The sequence below is a fragment of the Oncorhynchus masou genome, chromosome 5 (genome assembly GCF_036934945.1).
Source record: "Oncorhynchus masou masou isolate Uvic2021 chromosome 5, UVic_Omas_1.1, whole genome shotgun sequence".
Lineage (NCBI taxonomy): Eukaryota > Metazoa > Chordata > Actinopteri > Salmoniformes > Salmonidae > Oncorhynchus > Oncorhynchus masou.
In genome coordinates, this window is record NC_088216.1 from 15,468,436 (window position 1) to 15,487,462 (window position 19,027).

Sequence of the window (19,027 nt, forward strand, 5' to 3'; positions counted from 1 at the left end):
GACAGAGATAATGACAGGTGGACAGGTATGACAGAGATAATGACAGGTGGACCAGGATGATGACATGACCAGGTATGATAATGACCAGGTATGACAGAGATAATGACAGGTGGACCAGGTATGATGACAGGTGGACCAGGTATGACAGAGATAATGACAGGTGGACCAGGTATGACAGAGATAATGACAGGTGGACCAGGTATGACAGAGATAATGACAGGTGGACCAGGTATGACAGAGATAATGACAGGTGGACCAGGTATGACAGAGATAATGACAGGTGGACCAGGTATGACAGAGATAATGACAGGTGGACCAGGTATGATGACAGGTGGACCAGGTATGACAGAGATAATGACAGGTGGACCAGGTATGACAGAGATAATGACAGGTGGACCAGGTATGACAGAGATAATGACAGGTGGACCAGGTATGATGACAGGTGGACCAGGTATGACAGAGATAATGACAGGTGGACCAGGTATGACAGAGATAATGACAGGTGGACCAGGTATGATGACAGGTGGACCAGGTATGACAGAGATAATGACAGGTGGACCAGGTATGACAGAGATAATGACAGGTATGATGGACCAGGTATGACAGAGATAATGACAGAGATAATGACAGGTGGACCAGGTATGATGACAGGTGGACCAGGTATGACAGAGATAATGACAGGTGGACCAGGTATGACAGAGATAATGACAGGTGGACCAGGTATGATGACAGGTGGACCAGGTATGACAGAGATAATGACAGGTGGACCAAGTATGACAGAGATAATGACAGGTGGACCAGGTATGACAGAGATAATGACAGGTGAACCAGGTATGATGACAGGTGGACCAGGTATGACAGAGATAATGACAGGTGGACCAGGTATGACAGAGATAATGACAGGTGGACCAGGTATGACAGAGATAAACAAATAGTCACTGGTTCCTTATTTCTCTGGTGCAATATCAAAAACCAACTCCATTATTCAGCTCTATTACGTCATTAATTATTCATTAACATTAACTACACAGACATTTCTTAATGACTATGTAGCAACAATGTTACTGTAGTAATGACAGTGTTATTACAGGTTCCACAGGTAGAAGAGAAACTTCATTTGAAGTGTTACCAGGTTGATTATGATGTGGTATAGGTGTGACGTAGTACAAGTGTGTGTGTGTTCCACTCACCTTTCTCTTAGCCCTGCGTCTCTCTGCTCTCCTTCTGGTCTTCTCCTCCTCACTCAACTCCTCCTCCCCACTCAGGACCTCTCCACCCGCGGCTGGACCTGGACCCCCTCTTCCTCCTCCCCGCTCCATCTCCTCCTGCTCACCTGGCCCATCTAGAAACACACATAACCAGAGATTGAACACAAATTAATAACCAAAGAAAACACTTTGGTGTTTGTTTAGTGTTACTTTTGTAACATGTTCTTTACAGGTTGGTCTCACTGAGAAAGTTAGACTTTGGAGGAGGAGAACAAAGAGAACAGGGAGGAGAAAGAGACAGGAAGAGGAGGAGAAAGATGAGGAAGAGAAGGAGGAAGAGGTGGAGGCAGCAGCCCAGATATATCCATGTTTGAATGGATTCTGATTCTTTCCAGGGATACACAACATCCTGAAATATATATAGATATTGTTGTTAGAAAGAATACTATGTTTCCCTTGACGTAGTGATGCTGAATGTAAGAAATGTCTCAACACGCCCCACTCTCCCCTACAGGTTAGTCTCATTGAGATGGGGACTGGAGGGGAAAGAGAAGGACTAAAGAGGACAGGGAGGAGAGAGAACACAGTACAGTGCACATGCTGCTAGAGATTCTCCTTTGTTCTTTGGGTGGAAACATATTGGACCAGTGGATCCGTACAGGAAGTGTATCGTTGCCTTACCAACAAGAAATGAGACTCTTCCCCCTCCCCCCAACACACTCCTATAGTACATCCCAAATGGCACCCTATATTATATAGTTCACTATTTTGGGTCATGGTCAGAATTAGTGCACTATATAGGGAATAGGGTGACATTTGGAACACTCTTTAACAAAAAGGTTAAATCCAGACCAACTGTAGCTTGTTGCGGGCAGCACAGACAGATCAGAACCTTGCCCTTAAACACCCCACTGTCTGCCACCTGGGTGCTTCCCTTACCAGACCCTGATAACCTCCTGTACCTTGTGCTCAGGATCTGTGTCCCAAATGGAACCCTATTCCCTATCGCTATGTAGTGCACCACTTTTAACCAGGGCCCATAGTGTCAATAGTAGTGCACTCCATAGGGAAAAGGGTTTAAGAAGCAGCCAAGACCTATTGGTGCTGGGCCTGGCAGGGTCCATAGTATTCCTGCACACAGGGAGGCTGTCTACAATGGTTTCATTCTTTATTTCCATCAGCGTCCTTGTTTCTGGCTTACTCACTCAAGCCTCACAATCTGGAAAACGCTCGCCTGGTGGATCCAGCCTGATCGCTCATTCATTCAGTTTCATTTCAAGTGAAACACATTTGAGTTCTGGGGAAACTTTGAGAAACTGATTGAAGCTAGAAGGTACTTCCTGATCTCTTCAAATAAGAAACTAATTTCCGTTTCAAAACTGCCCTACTTAACAACCCTCGTCTAAACGTCTCATATATTTTTTCATCCCATTTTTACTGAGCCTATGTTAGAATGAAACAATGACTGAAACACGACTTACTAAGAAACAAACGGTACCGTCTACGCTGGGAGTCGGGAAGCAAGTACAGGGAGTGGATCTTTAATAACTAAACAAGGGGTACCGTCTACGCTGGGAGTCGGGAAGCAAGTACAGGGAGTGGATCTTTAATAACTAAACAAGCGTCTACGCTGGGAGTCGGGAGCAAGTACAGGGAGTGGATCTTTAATAACTAAACAAGCTGTACCGTCTACACTGGGAGTCGGGAAGCAAGTACAGGGAGTGGATCTTTAATAACTAAACAAGGGGTACCATCTACGCTGGGAGTCGGGAAGCAAGTACAGGGAGTGGATCTTTAATAACTAAACAAGGGGTACCGTCTACGCTGGGAGTCGGGAAGCAAGTACAGGGAGTGGATCTTTAATAACTAAACAAGGGGTACCATCTACGCTGGGAGTCGGGAAGCAAGTACAGGGAGTGGATCTTTAATAACTAAACAAGGGGTACCGTCTACACTGGGAGTCGGGAAGCAAGTACAGGGAGTGGATCTTTAATAACTAAACAAGCTGTACCGTCTACACTGGGAGTCGGGAAGCAAGTACAGGGAGTGGATCTTTAATAACTAAACAAGGGGTACCATCTACACTGGGAGTCGGGAAGCAAGTACAGGGAGTGTATCTTTAATAACTAAACAAGGGGTACCATCTACGCTGGGAGTCGGGAAGCAAGTACAGGGAGTGGATCTTTAATAACTAAACAAGGGGTACCATCTACACTGGGAGTCGGGAAGCAAGTACAGGGAGTGGATCTTTAATTAAACAATAACTGGGAGTCGGGAAGCAAACAGGGAGTGGATCTTTAATAACTAAACAAGGGGTACCATCTACACTGGGAGTCGGGAAGCAAGTACAGGGAGTGGATCTTTAATAACTAAACAAGGGTACCATCTACGCTGGGAGTCGGGAAGCAAGTACAGGGAGTGGATCTCGGGAAGCAAGTACAGGGAGTGGATCTTTAATAACTAAACAAGGGGTACCATCTACGCTGGGAGTCGGGAAGCAAGTACAGGGAGTGGATCTTTAATAACTAAACAAGGGGTACCATCTACGCTGGGAGTCGGGAAGCAAGTACAGGGAGTGGATCTTTAATAACTAAACAAGGGGTACCATCTACGCTGGGAGTCGGGAAGCAAGTACAGGGAGTGGATCTTTAATAACTAAACAAGGGGTACCATCTACACTGGGAGTCGGGAAGCAAGTACAGGGAGTGGATCTTTAATAACTAAACAAGGGGTACCATCTACACTGGGAGTCGGGAAGCAAGTACAGGGAGTGGATCTTTAATAACTAAACAAGGGGTACCATCTACGCTGGGAGTCGGGAAGCAAGTACAGGGAGTGGATCTTTAATAACTAAACAAGGGGTACCATCTACGCTGGGAGTCGGGAAGCAAGTACAGGGAGTGGATCTTTAATAACTAAACAAGGGTACCATCTACACTGGGAGTCGGGAAGCAAGTACAGGGAGTGGATCTTTAATAACTAAACAAGGGGTACCATCTACGCTGGGAGTCGGGAAGCAAGTACAGGGAGTGGATCTTTAATAACTAAACAAGGGGTACCGTCTACACTGGGAGTCGGGAAGCAAGTACAGGGAGTGTATCTTTAATAACTAAACAAGGGGTACCATCTACGCTGGGAGTCGGGAAGCAAGTACAGGGAGTGGATCTTTAATAACTAAACAAGGGGTACCATCTACGCTGGGAGTCGGGAAGCAAGTACAGGGAGTGGATCTTTAATAACTAAACAAGGGGTACCATCTACACTGGGAGTCGGGAAGCAAGTACAGGGAGTGGATCTTTAATAACTAAACAAGGGGTACCATCTACGCTGGGAGTCGGGAAGCAAGTACAGGGAGTGGATCTTTAATAACTAAACAAGGGGTACCGTCTACACTGGGAGTCGGGCAGCAAGTACAGGGAGTGGATCTTTAATAACTAAACAAGCTGTACCGTCTACACTGGGAGTCGGGCAGCAAGTACAGGGAGTGGATCTTTAATAACTAAACAAGGGGTACCGTCTACACTGGGAGTCGGGCAGCAAGTACAGGGAGTGGATCTTTAATAACTAAACAATACCGTCTACACTGGGAGTCGGGCAGCAAGTACAGGGAGTGGATCTTTAATAACTAAATCAAGACCAGAACGAGTACACGTTGTGTTGTGTACAGCCATGGAACAGAGTCAATAACGCCTGGGGAAGGAACCAAAGGGATGACTGATATAGGGAAGGTAATCAGCTGGGAGATGATGGAGTCCAGGTGATCGGATGAGGCGCTGATGTGCATAACAATGGTGACAGGTGTGTGTAATAATGGTGACGTAATAATGGTGACAGGTGTGCGTAATAATGGTGACAGGAGTGCGTAATAATGGTGACAGGTGTGCGTAATAATGGTGACAGGTGTGTGTAATAATGGTGACAGGTGTGTAATAAGGTGTGTGTAATAATGGTGACAGGTGTGTGTAATAATGGTGACAGGTGTGCGTAATAATGGTGACAGGTGTGCGTAATAATGAGCAGCCTGACGACCTCGAGCCCGGGGGGAGGGAGTATACGTGACACAAGCAGAAAACCACATGTTGTGTATCTGGTTCCCAAGTGTTGTTTATCTTACACTACTTTGATAGGGAAAAAAATCTGGTCTCGAAATGAAAACCACATGTTGTGTATCTGGTTCCCAAGGCCATCAGAGAAGCTGTTTATCTTGACACTACTATATTGATTGGGGAAGGACAGGTTGGAAACATACTGTACCTCCCCCTCTGGGTGTTCAAAACATCTGGTCTGCCATGCTGGTTTTATCAGGGAAGTACTTTGATAGGGGAAGGACACCTCCCCTCTCTCTCTCTGCCATGCTCTCAGTCTTTCCCTCTGCCACTCCTCTCTCTGCCATGCTCTCAGTCTCACTCCCTCTGGGTTTTATTGCCATGGAAACATACTATATGTCAATTCATTGGGTTTTATTGGCATGGGAAACATACTATATGTTTACATTGGGTTTTATTGGCATGGGGACATACTGTATGTTTACATTGGGTTTTACATACATACTGTATGTTTACATTGGGTTTTATTGGCATGGGGAAACATACTATATGTTTACATTGGGGGAAACATACTGTATGTTTACATTGGGTTTTATTGGCATGGGAAACATACTGTATGTTTACATTGGGTTTTATTGGCATGGGGAACATACATTGTTTTATTATGTTTACATTGGGTTTTATTGGCATGGGAAACATACTATATGTTTACATTGGGTTTTATTGGCAGGGGATAACATGGGTTTTATTGGCAGGGGAACATACTATGTTTACATTGGGTTTTATTGGCAGGGGAAACATACTATATGTTTACATTGGGTTTTATTGGCATGGGAAACATACTATATGTTTACATTGGGTTTTATTGGCATGGGAAACATACTGTATGTTTACATTGGGTTTTATTGGCATGGGAAACATACTGTATGTTTACATTGGGTTTTATTGGCATGGGAAACATACTATATGTTTACATTGGGTTTTATTGGCATGGGGACATACTGTATGTTTACATTGGGTTTTATTGGCATGGGAAACATACTGTATGTTTACATTGGGTTTTATTGGCATGGGAAACATACTATATGTTTACATTGGGTTTTATTGGCATGGGAAACGTACTATATGTTTACATTGGGTTTTATTGGCAGGGGGAACATACTGTATGTTTACATTGGGTTTTATTGGCATGGGAAACATACTGTATGTTTACATTGGGTTTTATTGGCAGGGGAAACATACTGTATGTTTACATTGGGTTTTATTGGCATGGGAAACATACTGTATGTTTACATTGGGTTTTATTGGCAGGGGAAACATACTGTATGTTTACATTGGGTTTTATTGGCAGGGGAAACATACTGTATGTTTACATTGGGTTTTATTGGCATGGGAAACATACTGTATGTTTACATTGGGTTTTATTGGCAGGGGAAACATACTGTATGTTTACATTGGGTTTTATTGGCAGGGGAAACATACTGTATGTTTACATTGGGTTTTATTGGGTTGGCAGGGGAAACATACTGTATGTTTACATTGGGTTTTATTGGCATGGGGACATACTATATGTTTACATTGGGTTTTATTGGCATGGGGAACATACTGTATGTTTACATTGGGTTTTATTGGCATGGGGACATACTATATGTTTACATTGGGTTTTATTGGCATGGGGACATACTGTATGTTTACATTGGGTTTTATTGGCATGGGAAACATACTATATGTTTACATTGGGTTTTATTGGCATGGGGAACATACTGTATGTTTACATTGGGTTTTATTGGCATGGGAAACATACTGTATGTTTACATTGGGTTTTATTGGCAGGGGAACATACTGTATGTTTACATTGGGTTTTATTGGCATGGGGAACATACTGTATGTTTACATTGGGTTTTATTGGCAGGGGAAACATACTGTATGTTTACATTGGGTTTTATTGGCAGGGGAACATACTGTATGTTTACATTGGGTTTTATTGGCATGGGGAACATACTGTATGTTTACATTGGGTTTTATTGGCATGGGGACATACTGTATGTTTACATTGGGTTTTATTGGCATGGGGAACATACTGTATGTTTACATTGGGTTTTATTGGCATGGGAAACATACTATATGTTTACATTGGGTTTTATTGGCATGGGGAACATACTGTATGTTTACATTGGGTTTTATTGGCATGGGGAACATACTGTATGTTTACATTGGGTTTTATTGGCATGGGGACATACTATATGTTTACATTGGGTTTTATTGGCAGGGGGAACATATATGTTTACATTGGGTTTTATTGGCAGGGGAACAACTGTATGTTTACATTGGGTTTTATTGGCAGGGGGAACATACTGTATGTTTACATTGGGTTTTATTGGCATGGGAAACATACTGTATGTTTACATTGGGTTTTATTTGGGAACATACTGTATGTTTACATTGGGTTTTATTATATGTTTACATTGGGTTTTATTGGCATGGGAAACATACTGTATGTTTACATTGGGTTTTTTATTACTGTATGTTTACATTGGGTTTTATTGGCATGGGAAACATACTGTATGTTTACATTGGGTTTTATTGGCATGGGAAACATACTGTATGTTTACATTGGGTTTTATTGGCATGGGAAACATACGGTATGTTTACATTGGGTTTTATTGGCATGGGGAACATACTGTATGTTTACATTGGGTTTTATTGGCATGGGGACATACTATATGTTTACATTGGGTTTTATTGGCATGGGGACATACTATATGTTTACATTGGGTTTTATTGGCATGGGGAACATACTATATGTTTACATTGCCAAAGCAAGTGAAATAAACAAACAAAAGTGAGAAGAAACTAATTGAACAACTTCAACAAAAAAACGATTAGAAATTACAAGTGAACGTCGCACTCAAAAAGGTTGCAAAAATATAGACAATGCAAGTGTTATTATCAGCTATGTTTTAGCAATGTACAAATAGTTGTAGTATGGGGACGATATGGGGACGATAAACAGATAAATGCTGTTTGATAAATGCTGTTTGTGCTCCACTGGCTACCCTTTTCTCATGGCAACAGGCCACACATCTCGCTGCTGTGATTACACACTGGTATTTCACCTAGAAGATGTGGGTGTTATCAATGCTGGATTTGTTTAATTTGTTTTCAAATCCTCTGTCTCTCTCAACAAAACAATGTCAATAAAAGAGAATGCCAGACGACATGAAACAAAACAGAGGGCTAAAGGAATATGTTGGCCTTGTGATTCCATGCACCTCGGTCAGCCTGTGAGGCGACGGCAGCCAGAACAGATGTTCAGAGACGGAAGAACTGGGGTGCGTCCCAAATGAAACCCTATCCTCGACCACTCCCCTATGGCCCCTGGTCAAAGGAAGTGCCCTAAATAGGGAAATATTGCCATTTGGGACACAGCCTCAAAGAAGGATCCCTGTAAGTCCAGAAATAGAACCACCACCGACCAACCAGCAGCAGGCCTGTCGCCTGGGCCTGAGGAAGGAAGAGAAACTCAATCTGTTTGGCATTAGCAGCCAGACTCAAACACACCCAGAGAGGAGCAGCGGGAGAGAGGAGGAACGTGTGTGCGTGTGTGTGTGTGTGTATGCGTCCGTGCGCGTGACCTCTGGGACCCAACAGGCCTATAAGTAATAGGATGTTATTTTACATTATGTAAAGGCCTCTGCGTTCTTCCCAGCAGAAACAGTTTGTGCATGTATTTCTGTGATGTTTTTGTTTGTTTTGGTCTTCGGCAGGTGTTTTTGTGGCTGTACGGGCGCACAACATTTCGCAAGGCAAGCCGAAGTCGACACCCCTTCATGGGTTATTGGTCAACAGTAGGGATTCTTCAAGGAAGTGTCTGTTAGAACACTTCATTTATAGAGCACTCATTTCCTAGCGGTTAAGGGCATTGAGCCAGTAACCGAAGGGTCACTGGTTCGAATCCCTAAGGTAGAAAAATCTGCCGTTCTGCCCTTGAGCAAGGCAGTTAGCCAACAACAAGGCAGCCCCCTGCACCTCTCTGATTCAGAGGGGTTGGGTTAAATGTGGAAGACACATTTTGGTTAAATGCATTCAGATGTACAACTGACTAGGTATCCCCCTTTCCCTTCCCCTTGAAAAATACTGCACCAAACATCTTAGTTAAATGTACAATTGTTGTGACTAAGATCTCCTTAGCAAAAAAAAAGTCCAAATGAATGACAGATTTCAGTTCGATGAATTCTAACTATTTTGAGGAAGTGTATACTGGCTGCGGTGACTCAAGATGAACAAAACATACTATTACCGTTTTCTGTTTCTTTTAAGCAAAGGTCTTTTAAGGGAGTACGCGAGCACACTCGTTCGGTTCACCTGGCAGAGTTGGGCTAGGCGCCAGCTGAACCAAAGCATGCCGAAGCCCTATCGGCCCTGGGCAAAAGTAGTGCACTATAAAGGGAACAGGGAGCCATTTGAGATGCAGACCAACTCAACTCCAACCATGACAAATATACTCAAAACAGCCTCAAACAACCTCATCTTGACGCAAGTGTTAAACCATGTGTGGAATGAAATATTCTCCATCTTCATAATGGAATAATCAAGTTACAAAGTTAGCACAGGAAAAGGGCCTAATCCAACCAGTATGTTTGCTTCTCACAAGGACAGAGAGCTAAGCCTGCATGCCGTTGTCAGCACATCTGACTGGCTGGCTGGCTGACATCTGGGCTCTTGTTCCGTAAGGTGAAACGTTCAGAACATTGCAGATAGAAATGCAATGAATAATACAGAGCATGCCCTATTCGACATGACAGATAGACAATCATATCTACACAATGCATTTCTATCGGAACATTCTGGAATGTTGGATTACCTCGGTCAACAACGGCTCACTCCCCTTAAACACACAACGGCTCCTCCCTGGGTCATGTTCAGGAGTCACAAAACTGGGGAACCTTTTAGAAACTGGAAGGTACTTCCTGATCTCTTCAAATAAGAAACTCATTTCCGTTTCAAAACCTTTCAGTGTCCTACTTAACGACCCTCGTCTAAACATCTCATTAGTTTATTAGTTAGTTGTGTCTTTGTTTCCATAAATTCTTACTGAGCCTAAGTTAGAAATAAACAATGACTGAAACACAACTTACACTGCTAAGAAACAAGCAGCAGCATTGTCAGAAAAACCACCCTTCTTTCTTGTGCGATATGAAAACCATGTTGTGTATCTGGTTCCCAAGGCCAGCAGAGAAACTGTTTGTGTTACACTACTTTGATAGGGAACAGAAAAATGATGGGAAACGACTTTACCTCCCCCTCTCTCTCTTCTCTCTCTGCCATGCTCTCAGCCTCACTCCCTCTGCCACTCCTTCTCTCTCTGAACATCTCTCATTCTCCCTCTTCTGCCACCCTCTCTCTTCGCCTCTCTCTGCCTCTCTCTCTCTCTCTGCCTCTCTCTCTCTCTCTCGCTCTGCCCCTCTCTCGCTCTGCCCCTCTCTCGCTGCCCCTCTCTCTCTGCCCCTCTCAATTTAATTCAAAGGGTTTTATTGGCATGGAAACATACTGTATGTTTACATTGCCAAAGCAAGTGAAATAAACAAGTGAGAAGAAACTAATTGAACAACATCAAACAAAAAACTATTTGAAATTAACAGTAAACATTGCACTTAAAAAGGTTGAAAAAAATAGACATTTCAAGTGTTATTATCAGCTGTTTTAACAATGTGTAAATAGTTGTAGTTCGAATAGCGGGGGACGATAAACAGATAAATATTGGTGGTATTTATATCTCTCTCTCTCTCTCTCTCTCTCTGCATGCCTGTGGTTTCCTGCCACTCAGAGACAAAGTACCCCTCCCCCCATCACCCATAATGCCTTAGGCTGACAGACCAGAGAAGAAGACAGAAGGGAGTCAAATCAAAGCGGAACACTTTGTTAGTAGTTAGCCACCACCCAGTCAACCACAAAGAATACACACAACCCATCTCCATACCACCCTCATCACCCTCATCACCACCATCGGCCCAATGAAACAGACGGGTGGGTTGGGTTCTGTCTGTGTCAGCAAAAAAATCCATGTTTCCCCTGTCGTATAATGGATCAGTTCAGCTCTAATCCATTCCCTCTATTCTCTTATGACACTTCAAAGACACCCTTCTGGTTTGACCAAACAAGGCCACAGAGGACTGTAGTGTGTGTGTGAGTCATCACAGAAGAGGCTTTCTCAGGCAGCTAAAAGTCAGAGGACAATCAAACTGAAAGCAAAATGTTTCCTCCAGGATGGAACACCATTTGGAACGCGGCCAGCCCCAGATGTTATCGTCAAACCTACACGGCCTCTTCAGTGTGATGACAGCGATCAGGTGCCTCTCATTTGAATACCACAACAACAACAACGATGACCTGGTACACTGATGACACGTCCAGACTTTCTGCTGACTCTCTGCTCGGATGCTGTTGCAACACCTTCATCTGACGGAATCAGAGGTGCTGAAAATAGCCTGGGAATGACGTTTAACTAGTTTAGGTTTACTGTGGAAGAGAGGAATGTTATGTATATCCCAGCCGGCTCTCTCTCTAGCAACGTGTTGATCGGGGGTAACAATTAGAGTGTGGATTATTACTGTTTAAATACATGTTGTTAGCCTACTGTGGAAGTGTGGAACATTACAGGTATCTACATACAACGGTTCATTATGTGTTTCACAGAAGTGTGTATTGACATTTTGTTAAAAGCATGGCCCAATTATTGCAGGTTTGATTCCTATATCTTGGTCTAGTAGAGTGCATCTTGGTCAATTGCAGTGCATCTTGGTCTAGCAGAGTGCATCTTGGTCATGTAGAGTGCATCTTGGTCATGTAGAGTGCATCTTGGTCATGTAGAGTATTTTGAGCAATGTCAGTTAGTGAGTGCAATAGCCCAGGCCTAGCTACACACTACAGTCCTCTGTGGCCTTGGCTTATACACACTGCAGTCCTCTGTGGCCTTGGCTTATACACACTGCAGTCCTCTGTGGCCTTGGCTTATACACACTGCAGTCCTCTGTGGCCTTGGCTTATACACACTACAGTCCTCTGTGGCCTTGGCTTATACACACTACAGTCCTCTGTGGCCTTGGCTTATACACACTACAGTCCTCTGTGGCCTTGGCTTATACACACTACAGTCCTCTGTGGCCTTGGCTTATACACACTACAGTCCTCTGTGGCCTTGGCTTATACACACTACAGTCCTCTGTGGCCTTGGCTTATACACACTACAGTCCTCTGTGGCCTTGGCTTATACACACTACAGTCCTCTGTGGCCTTGGCTTATACACACTACAGTCCTCTGTGGCCTTGGCTTATACACACACACTACACACACACTACAGTCCTCTGTGGCCTTGGCTTATACACACACTACAGTCCTCTGTGGCCTTGGCTTATACACACTACAGTCCTCTGTGGCCTTGGCTTATACACACTACAGTCCTCTGTGGCCTTGGCTTATACACACTACAGTCCTCTGTGGCCTTGGCTTATACACACTACAGTCCTCTGTGGCCTTGGCTTATACACACAGCAGTCCTCTGTGGCCTTGGCTTATACACACTACAGTCCTCTGCCTTGGCTTATACACACTACAGTCCTCTGTGGCTTATACACACTACAGTCCTCTGTGGCCTTGGCTTATACACACTACAGTCCTCTGTGGCCTTGGCCTATACACACACACTACAGTCCTCTGTGGCCTTGGCTTATACACACTACAGTCCTCTGTGGCCTTGGCTTATACACACTACAGTCCTCTGTGGCCTTGGCTTATACACACTACAGTCCTCTGTGGCCTTGGCTTATACACACTACAGTCCTCTGTGGCCTTGGCTTATACACACTACAGTCCTCTGTGGCCTTGGCTTATACACACTGCAGTCCTCTGTGGCCTTGGCTTATACACACTACAGTCCTCTGTGGCCTTGGCTTATACACACTGCAGTCCTCTGTGGCCTTGGCTTATAGAAGAAGCGTCCTGAATTCACCACCACAACACCCATTTGAGACAAAAGACTAAACCAGGAACTAGGGAATAGAAGGCCTTTAGATTTAAACAAGAGTCTGGGAATTACTGGTGACTGCGTTCTATTGGAATTAGTCATCAATGTGTTCTCTTACATTTAGGGTAGAGTTTCATCCAGAGTTAATGTAATAACACATGCCATTTAGCACACTCTTTTATCCAAAGCCACTTTCAGTCATGCGTGCATACAATTTACATATGGGTGGTCCCGGCAATTGAACCCACTACCCTGGACTTACAGGTCCCATGGTCTACCATCTGAGCTACACAGGACCAGATCTGTTCCACAAAGACACACAACCCTCGAGCCAAGAGGACTGTGTCTCCTGAGCTATGTGCACTGCACCGTGTCTTGTAAGCATAATGGAAACAAAGTCTCAGATTCCGATGTGGCGTGTCGGCACATGCAGATAGAGCAGAGAGACAGAAAAGGCCACACAAAGGACTGAAGAAGAAACATACTGATTATGTGAGTGAGAGTAAAATTAATGTTTTATTTTTATTTATTTAACCTTATTTAACAAGGCAAGTCCATTAAGAACAAATTCTTATTTACAATGACGGCCTACAGCGGCCAAACCCTAACCAGGACGACGCTGGGTCAATTGTGCACCGCCCTATGGATCATCCAATCACGGCCAAGTTGTGATACAGCCTGGAATCAAACCAGGGTCTGTAGTGACAACTCTAGCACTGAGATGCAGTGCCTTAGACCGCTGTGCCACTCGGGAACCAAAAAGCAAATATACTTTATTTAAAAATGGACCAATCTGCAGTTCCTACATACACTTTTGGACTTTAATTAATTTTATATATATATATATATATATATATATATATATATATATCCATTGATCCTCATGAGCTTAGTTCAACTGTTGCACCCCATCAGAACCCAAAATATAAGCTTGTTTTACTCCAATGTTTGTAAACAAAGTATATGTAAACAAACACTATACAGGCTCAAAAAATAAATACAACTATAATTTTGATATCACGGCTGATCCGTCCTTACATCCGTAATTTTTCCAACTTCCTCCCTCAGACTTGTTATGGTTTCAACTGCGGACTGCCGCTTTAAATACAAGGCAACCTTTTATAGGAACATACATGACTAACATAAACAAAATAATATCATTCCTATTTGTGAACACAATAGGCTATCACACAGCATAGGAGCATGTTAACTTGTGTAACTTGTCTTCAGTCGAGTAGACTTGCCAGCGAAAAATCGATAATCGATAAACACTACACATGTAAAATACATAGACATTTATGAGTTCAATAACTTTACAGTGGCCTCGCAGTTACTTTTACTTACCGCCTCCAATACCCAGCAGTCGGCAAATGTCTCTTGTGAACTTCATCAGTTCGACCATCCAGCATTATCAACTCGAATACAAAATATACAAAACACTGAAAGTATATCACTTTAAAACGAGATAAAAGGGCCAGTATTGACCGCGGTTACCCCACAGTTTAACCGCCGGGTGAATCGATCTTCGTTGTTCGTTCAACTGCCTTTATCTGCGCCGTTTCCTGAATGCGGACGAGCTACATCTGACTCTCGTAAATGATCAAGATATCCGACAGACAGAATCAATGCGCCACTACACTAAGCTTTACGGGCGCTCTCTCGTCCAAATACGAGTTCCACCTGATACCGTGTTCCTAAGTGTGGTTGCGCATGCATAGCTTGTATAGTTAGGTAGGGCTACACGAGACGAGCTTGACCGCAACGTTTCCTGCATGTGGGCATGTGTCTGCCTGCCACGACCACTCTCTTGGCAAAGCAATAATGAAACTCAGATATCATCAGAAGATGAATAAATGAAACCTGAAACTTAAAATTAACCGCGGGCCGTGATGTGAATTTCATTAAAACGATCAGGGGAGCTTTGAAATGAAACATGTTTTGATATGCTTGTTTCGGGATATTGAAACTTCAGTTCCTACTTACCTGGAGGACATTTGGTGAAAAAAACAGAACGCTACAATATACTGTAGTGTTATACGAATTTATTCTAGTACATTGACATGATCTGTGTCCAGTAAACAACCCGGGTAAAGTTACAGCCTGAAGTCCATAGTCAGACCAGTAAAGTATCCCTTAAACCACTAGGTGGCGATAGTTCGCTGTCATAGAGAAAGAACGAGCGAGGGAAGAAGTAGGTAGACAGAGGGAGTGGGAGAGAGACAGCGAGAGAGAGAGAGCAACACAGAGAGATGATGAATGTAAAACCCATAGAAAAAAAGAGTTGATTCTAGAATGAAGGAATGTCCATCACCATTCTTGCAGTGACATGATAATCATGGGCTGCTATAGAGCTTTAATATGACTAAACCCTCTACTGTCATTTTCCTATTGCAGCCCTGGTGTGGACAGGCTTTTCTATGGGGCTAGAGACCCTGGTGTGGAGAGGCTTTTCTATGGGGTTAGAGACCCTGGTGTGGAGAGGCTTTTCTATGGGGCTAGAGACCCTGGTGTGGAGAGGCTTTTCTATGGGGCTAGAGACCCTGGTGTGTAGAGGCTTTTCTATGGGGCTAGAGACCCTGGTGTGGAGAGGCTTTTCTATGGGGCTAGAGACCCTGGTGTGGACAGGCTTTTCTATGGGGCTAGAGACCCTGGTGTGGAGAGGCTTTTCTATGGGGCTAGAGACCCTGGTGTGGAGAGGCTTTTCTATGGGGCTAGAGACCCTGGTGTGGAGAGGCTTTTCTATGGGGCTAGAGACCCTGGTCTGGAGAGGCTTTTCTATGGGTCTAGAGACCCTGGTCTGGAGAGGCTTTTCTATGGGGCTAGAGACCCTGGTGTGGAGAGGCTTTTCTATGGGGCTAGAGACCCTGGTGTTTTACTGGTGATAATGTGTTTACACAGCTAGAGATGACACAAAGAACTTGGAAGGATGCAGTGACTGAATATTTAAAATTGTGTGTGTGCTGCGTGTGTGTGTGTGTGTGTGTGTGTGTGTGTGTGTGTGTGTGTGTGTGTGTGTGTGTGTGTGTGTGTGTGTGTGTGTGTGTGTGTGTGTGTGTGTGTGTGTGTGTGTGTGCAGCGTGTGTGATGTCTTCCCCAGTGGTGGGCGGTGCCACACGTCACAAGGTAACAGAACACTGCGCCGTTTAAAGGACAATACACTTAACAAGCACACAGTGTTGAATGTCACAGTGTCCACACAAGTCAAGGTGTCCTTGGTAGTACCTTGCAGCAGGGGGAAAGCAGACATCCAAATGATTATTATGTACCGGACCCCCAACCATCTGCTCCGACAAAAATCGTCCCGCCTCTGAATCTCGTTGCCTACACCTGATCTAAACATTGATTGGTTTGCTTTGTAGGTCAGAGTTCATTCAACCATTTATTTACTTAAATATTAGGCCCTGTTTCCCAGACACCAAGTCTAGGACTAAAAAGTTATTTCAATTTCAAATCTGTAATGAGAATGCTTTTTAGTCCTGGACTAGGCTTAATCCACATCTTCAATGTTGATCTATTAGGTTTCCTCTAGCTGTCAATAGCATTTCTGGAAATGTATGGGGATGATTTATGCCATAAAATGAAAATAAAATCTCTGTTTGTTGCCTACAGGTTTTTTGTGACATTCTTATGACATTGTAGCATGTCTGTTAAAGCATAGGAGATGTCATGTTGACATGGCGTCATACCAGACAGATGATGAGATAGAGAGAGTCTGGCTCGGTTTCAACGGGAGGTGATGTAACACTATGCCCTTTGTCAGAAAAGGAAATGTACAGAATGTAGAAAATAGTAAAAATAAATCAAACTCAGGAATGAGTAGGTGTGTCCAAACCTTTGACTGGTACTGTATATATATATATATATATATATATATATATATATATAAGAGAGACAGACAGACAGACAGACAGACAGACAGACAGACAGACAGACAGACAGACAGACAGACAGACAGACAGACAGACAGACAGACAGACAGACAGACAGACAGACAGACAGACAGACAGACAGACAGACATACATACATACATACAGTGGGGCAAAAAAGTATTTAATCAGCCACCAATTGTGCAAGTTCCCCCACTTAAAAAGATGAGAGAGGCCTGTAATTTCCATCATAGTTATACTTCAACTATGACAGACAAAATTAGAAGAAAAAAATCCAGAAAATCACATTGTAGTGATTTTTTATGAATTTATATGCAAATTATGGTGGGTATTTGGTCCAGAACAAAAGTTTCTCAATACTTTGTTATATACCCTTTGTTGGCAATGACAGAGGTCAAACCTTTTCTGTAAGTCTTCACAAGGTTTTCACACACTGTTGCTGGTATTTTGGCCCATTCCTCCATGCAGATCTCCTCTGGAGCAGTGATGTTTTGGGGCTGTTGCTGGGCAACACGGACTTTCAACTCCCTCCAAAGATTTTCTATGGGGTTGAGGGGGAGACTGGCTAGGCCACTCCAGGACCTTGAAATGCTTCTTACGAAGCTACTCCTTCGTTGCCCGGGCGGTGTGTTTGGGATCATTGTCATGCTGAAAGACCCAGCCATGTTTCATCTTCAATGCCCTTGCTGATGGAAGGAGGTTTTCACTCAAAATCTCACGATACATGGCCCCATTCATTCTTTCCTTTACACAGATCAGTTGTCCTGGTCCCTTTGCAGAAAAACAGCCCCAAAACATGATGTTTCTACCCCCATGCTTCACAGTAGGTATGGTGTTCTTTGGATGCAACTCAGCATTCTTTGTCCTCCAAACACGACGAGTTGAGTTTTTACCAAAAAGTTATATTTTTGGTTTCATCTGACCATATGACATTCTCCCAGTCTTCTTCTGGATCATCCAAATGCTCTCTAGCAAACTTCAGACGGGCCTGGACATGTACTGGCTTAAGCAGGGGGACACGTCTGGACACGTCTGGCACTGCAGGATTTGAGTCCCTGGCGGCGTAGTGTGTTACTGATGGTAGGCTTTGTTACTTTGGTCCCAGCTCTCTGCAGGTCATTCACTAGGTCCCCCCGTGTGGTTCTGGGATTTTTGCTCACTGTTCTTGTGATCATTTTGACCCCACGGGGTGAGATCTTCGTGGAGCCCCAGATCGAGGGAGATTATCAGTGGTCTTGTATGTCTTCCATTTCCTAAAAATTGCTCCCACCGTTGATTTCTTCAAACCAAGCTCCTTACCTATTGCAGATTCAGTCTTCCCAGCCTCTACAATTTTGTTTCTGGTGTCCTTTGACAGCTCTTTGGTCTTGGCCATAGTGGAGTTTGGAGTGTGACTGTTTGAGGTTGTGGATAGGTGTCTTTTATACTGATAACAAGTTCATACAGGTGCCATTAATACAGGTAACGAGTGGAGGACAGAGGAGCCTCTTAAAGAAGAAGTTACAGGTCTGTGAGAGCCAGAAATCTTGCTTGTTTGTAGGTGACCAAATACTTATTTTCCACCATAGTTTGCAAATAAATTCATTAAAAATCCTACAATGTGATTTTCTGGACTTTTTTCCCTCATTTTGTCTGTCATAGTTGAAGTGTACCTATGATGGAAATTACAGGCCTCTCTCATCTTTTTTAAGTGGGAGAACTTGCACAATTTGTGGCTGACTAAATACTTTTTTGCCCCACTGTAGATAGATACAGAGAGAGAGAGAGAGAGAGAGAGAGAGAGAGAGAAGAGAGAGGGAGTCTGGCTCGGTTTCAACAGGAGGTGATGTAACACTATGCCCTTTGTCTGAAAAGGAAATGT

At 43.6% G+C, this 19,027-nt stretch overlaps 1 protein-coding gene across 1 annotated transcript in view; it reads right to left on the minus strand.

Annotated features, from left to right (window-relative positions):
* LOC135534181 (uncharacterized) overlaps nt 1–14,918 on the minus strand; it is a 39,164-nt gene extending 24,246 nt beyond the window's left edge. The window contains exons 1-2 of the mRNA XM_064961290.1: nt 14,623–14,918; nt 1,191–1,342 (exon numbers count right to left, since the gene is read on the minus strand). Coding sequence (XP_064817362.1) covers nt 1,191–1,342; nt 14,623–14,680 — 210 coding nt within the window. The 5' untranslated portion in view covers nt 14,681–14,918. The remainder of the gene's footprint in view (nt 1–1,190; nt 1,343–14,622) is intronic.
* Nucleotides 14,919–19,027: the final 4,109 nt, after the last annotated feature.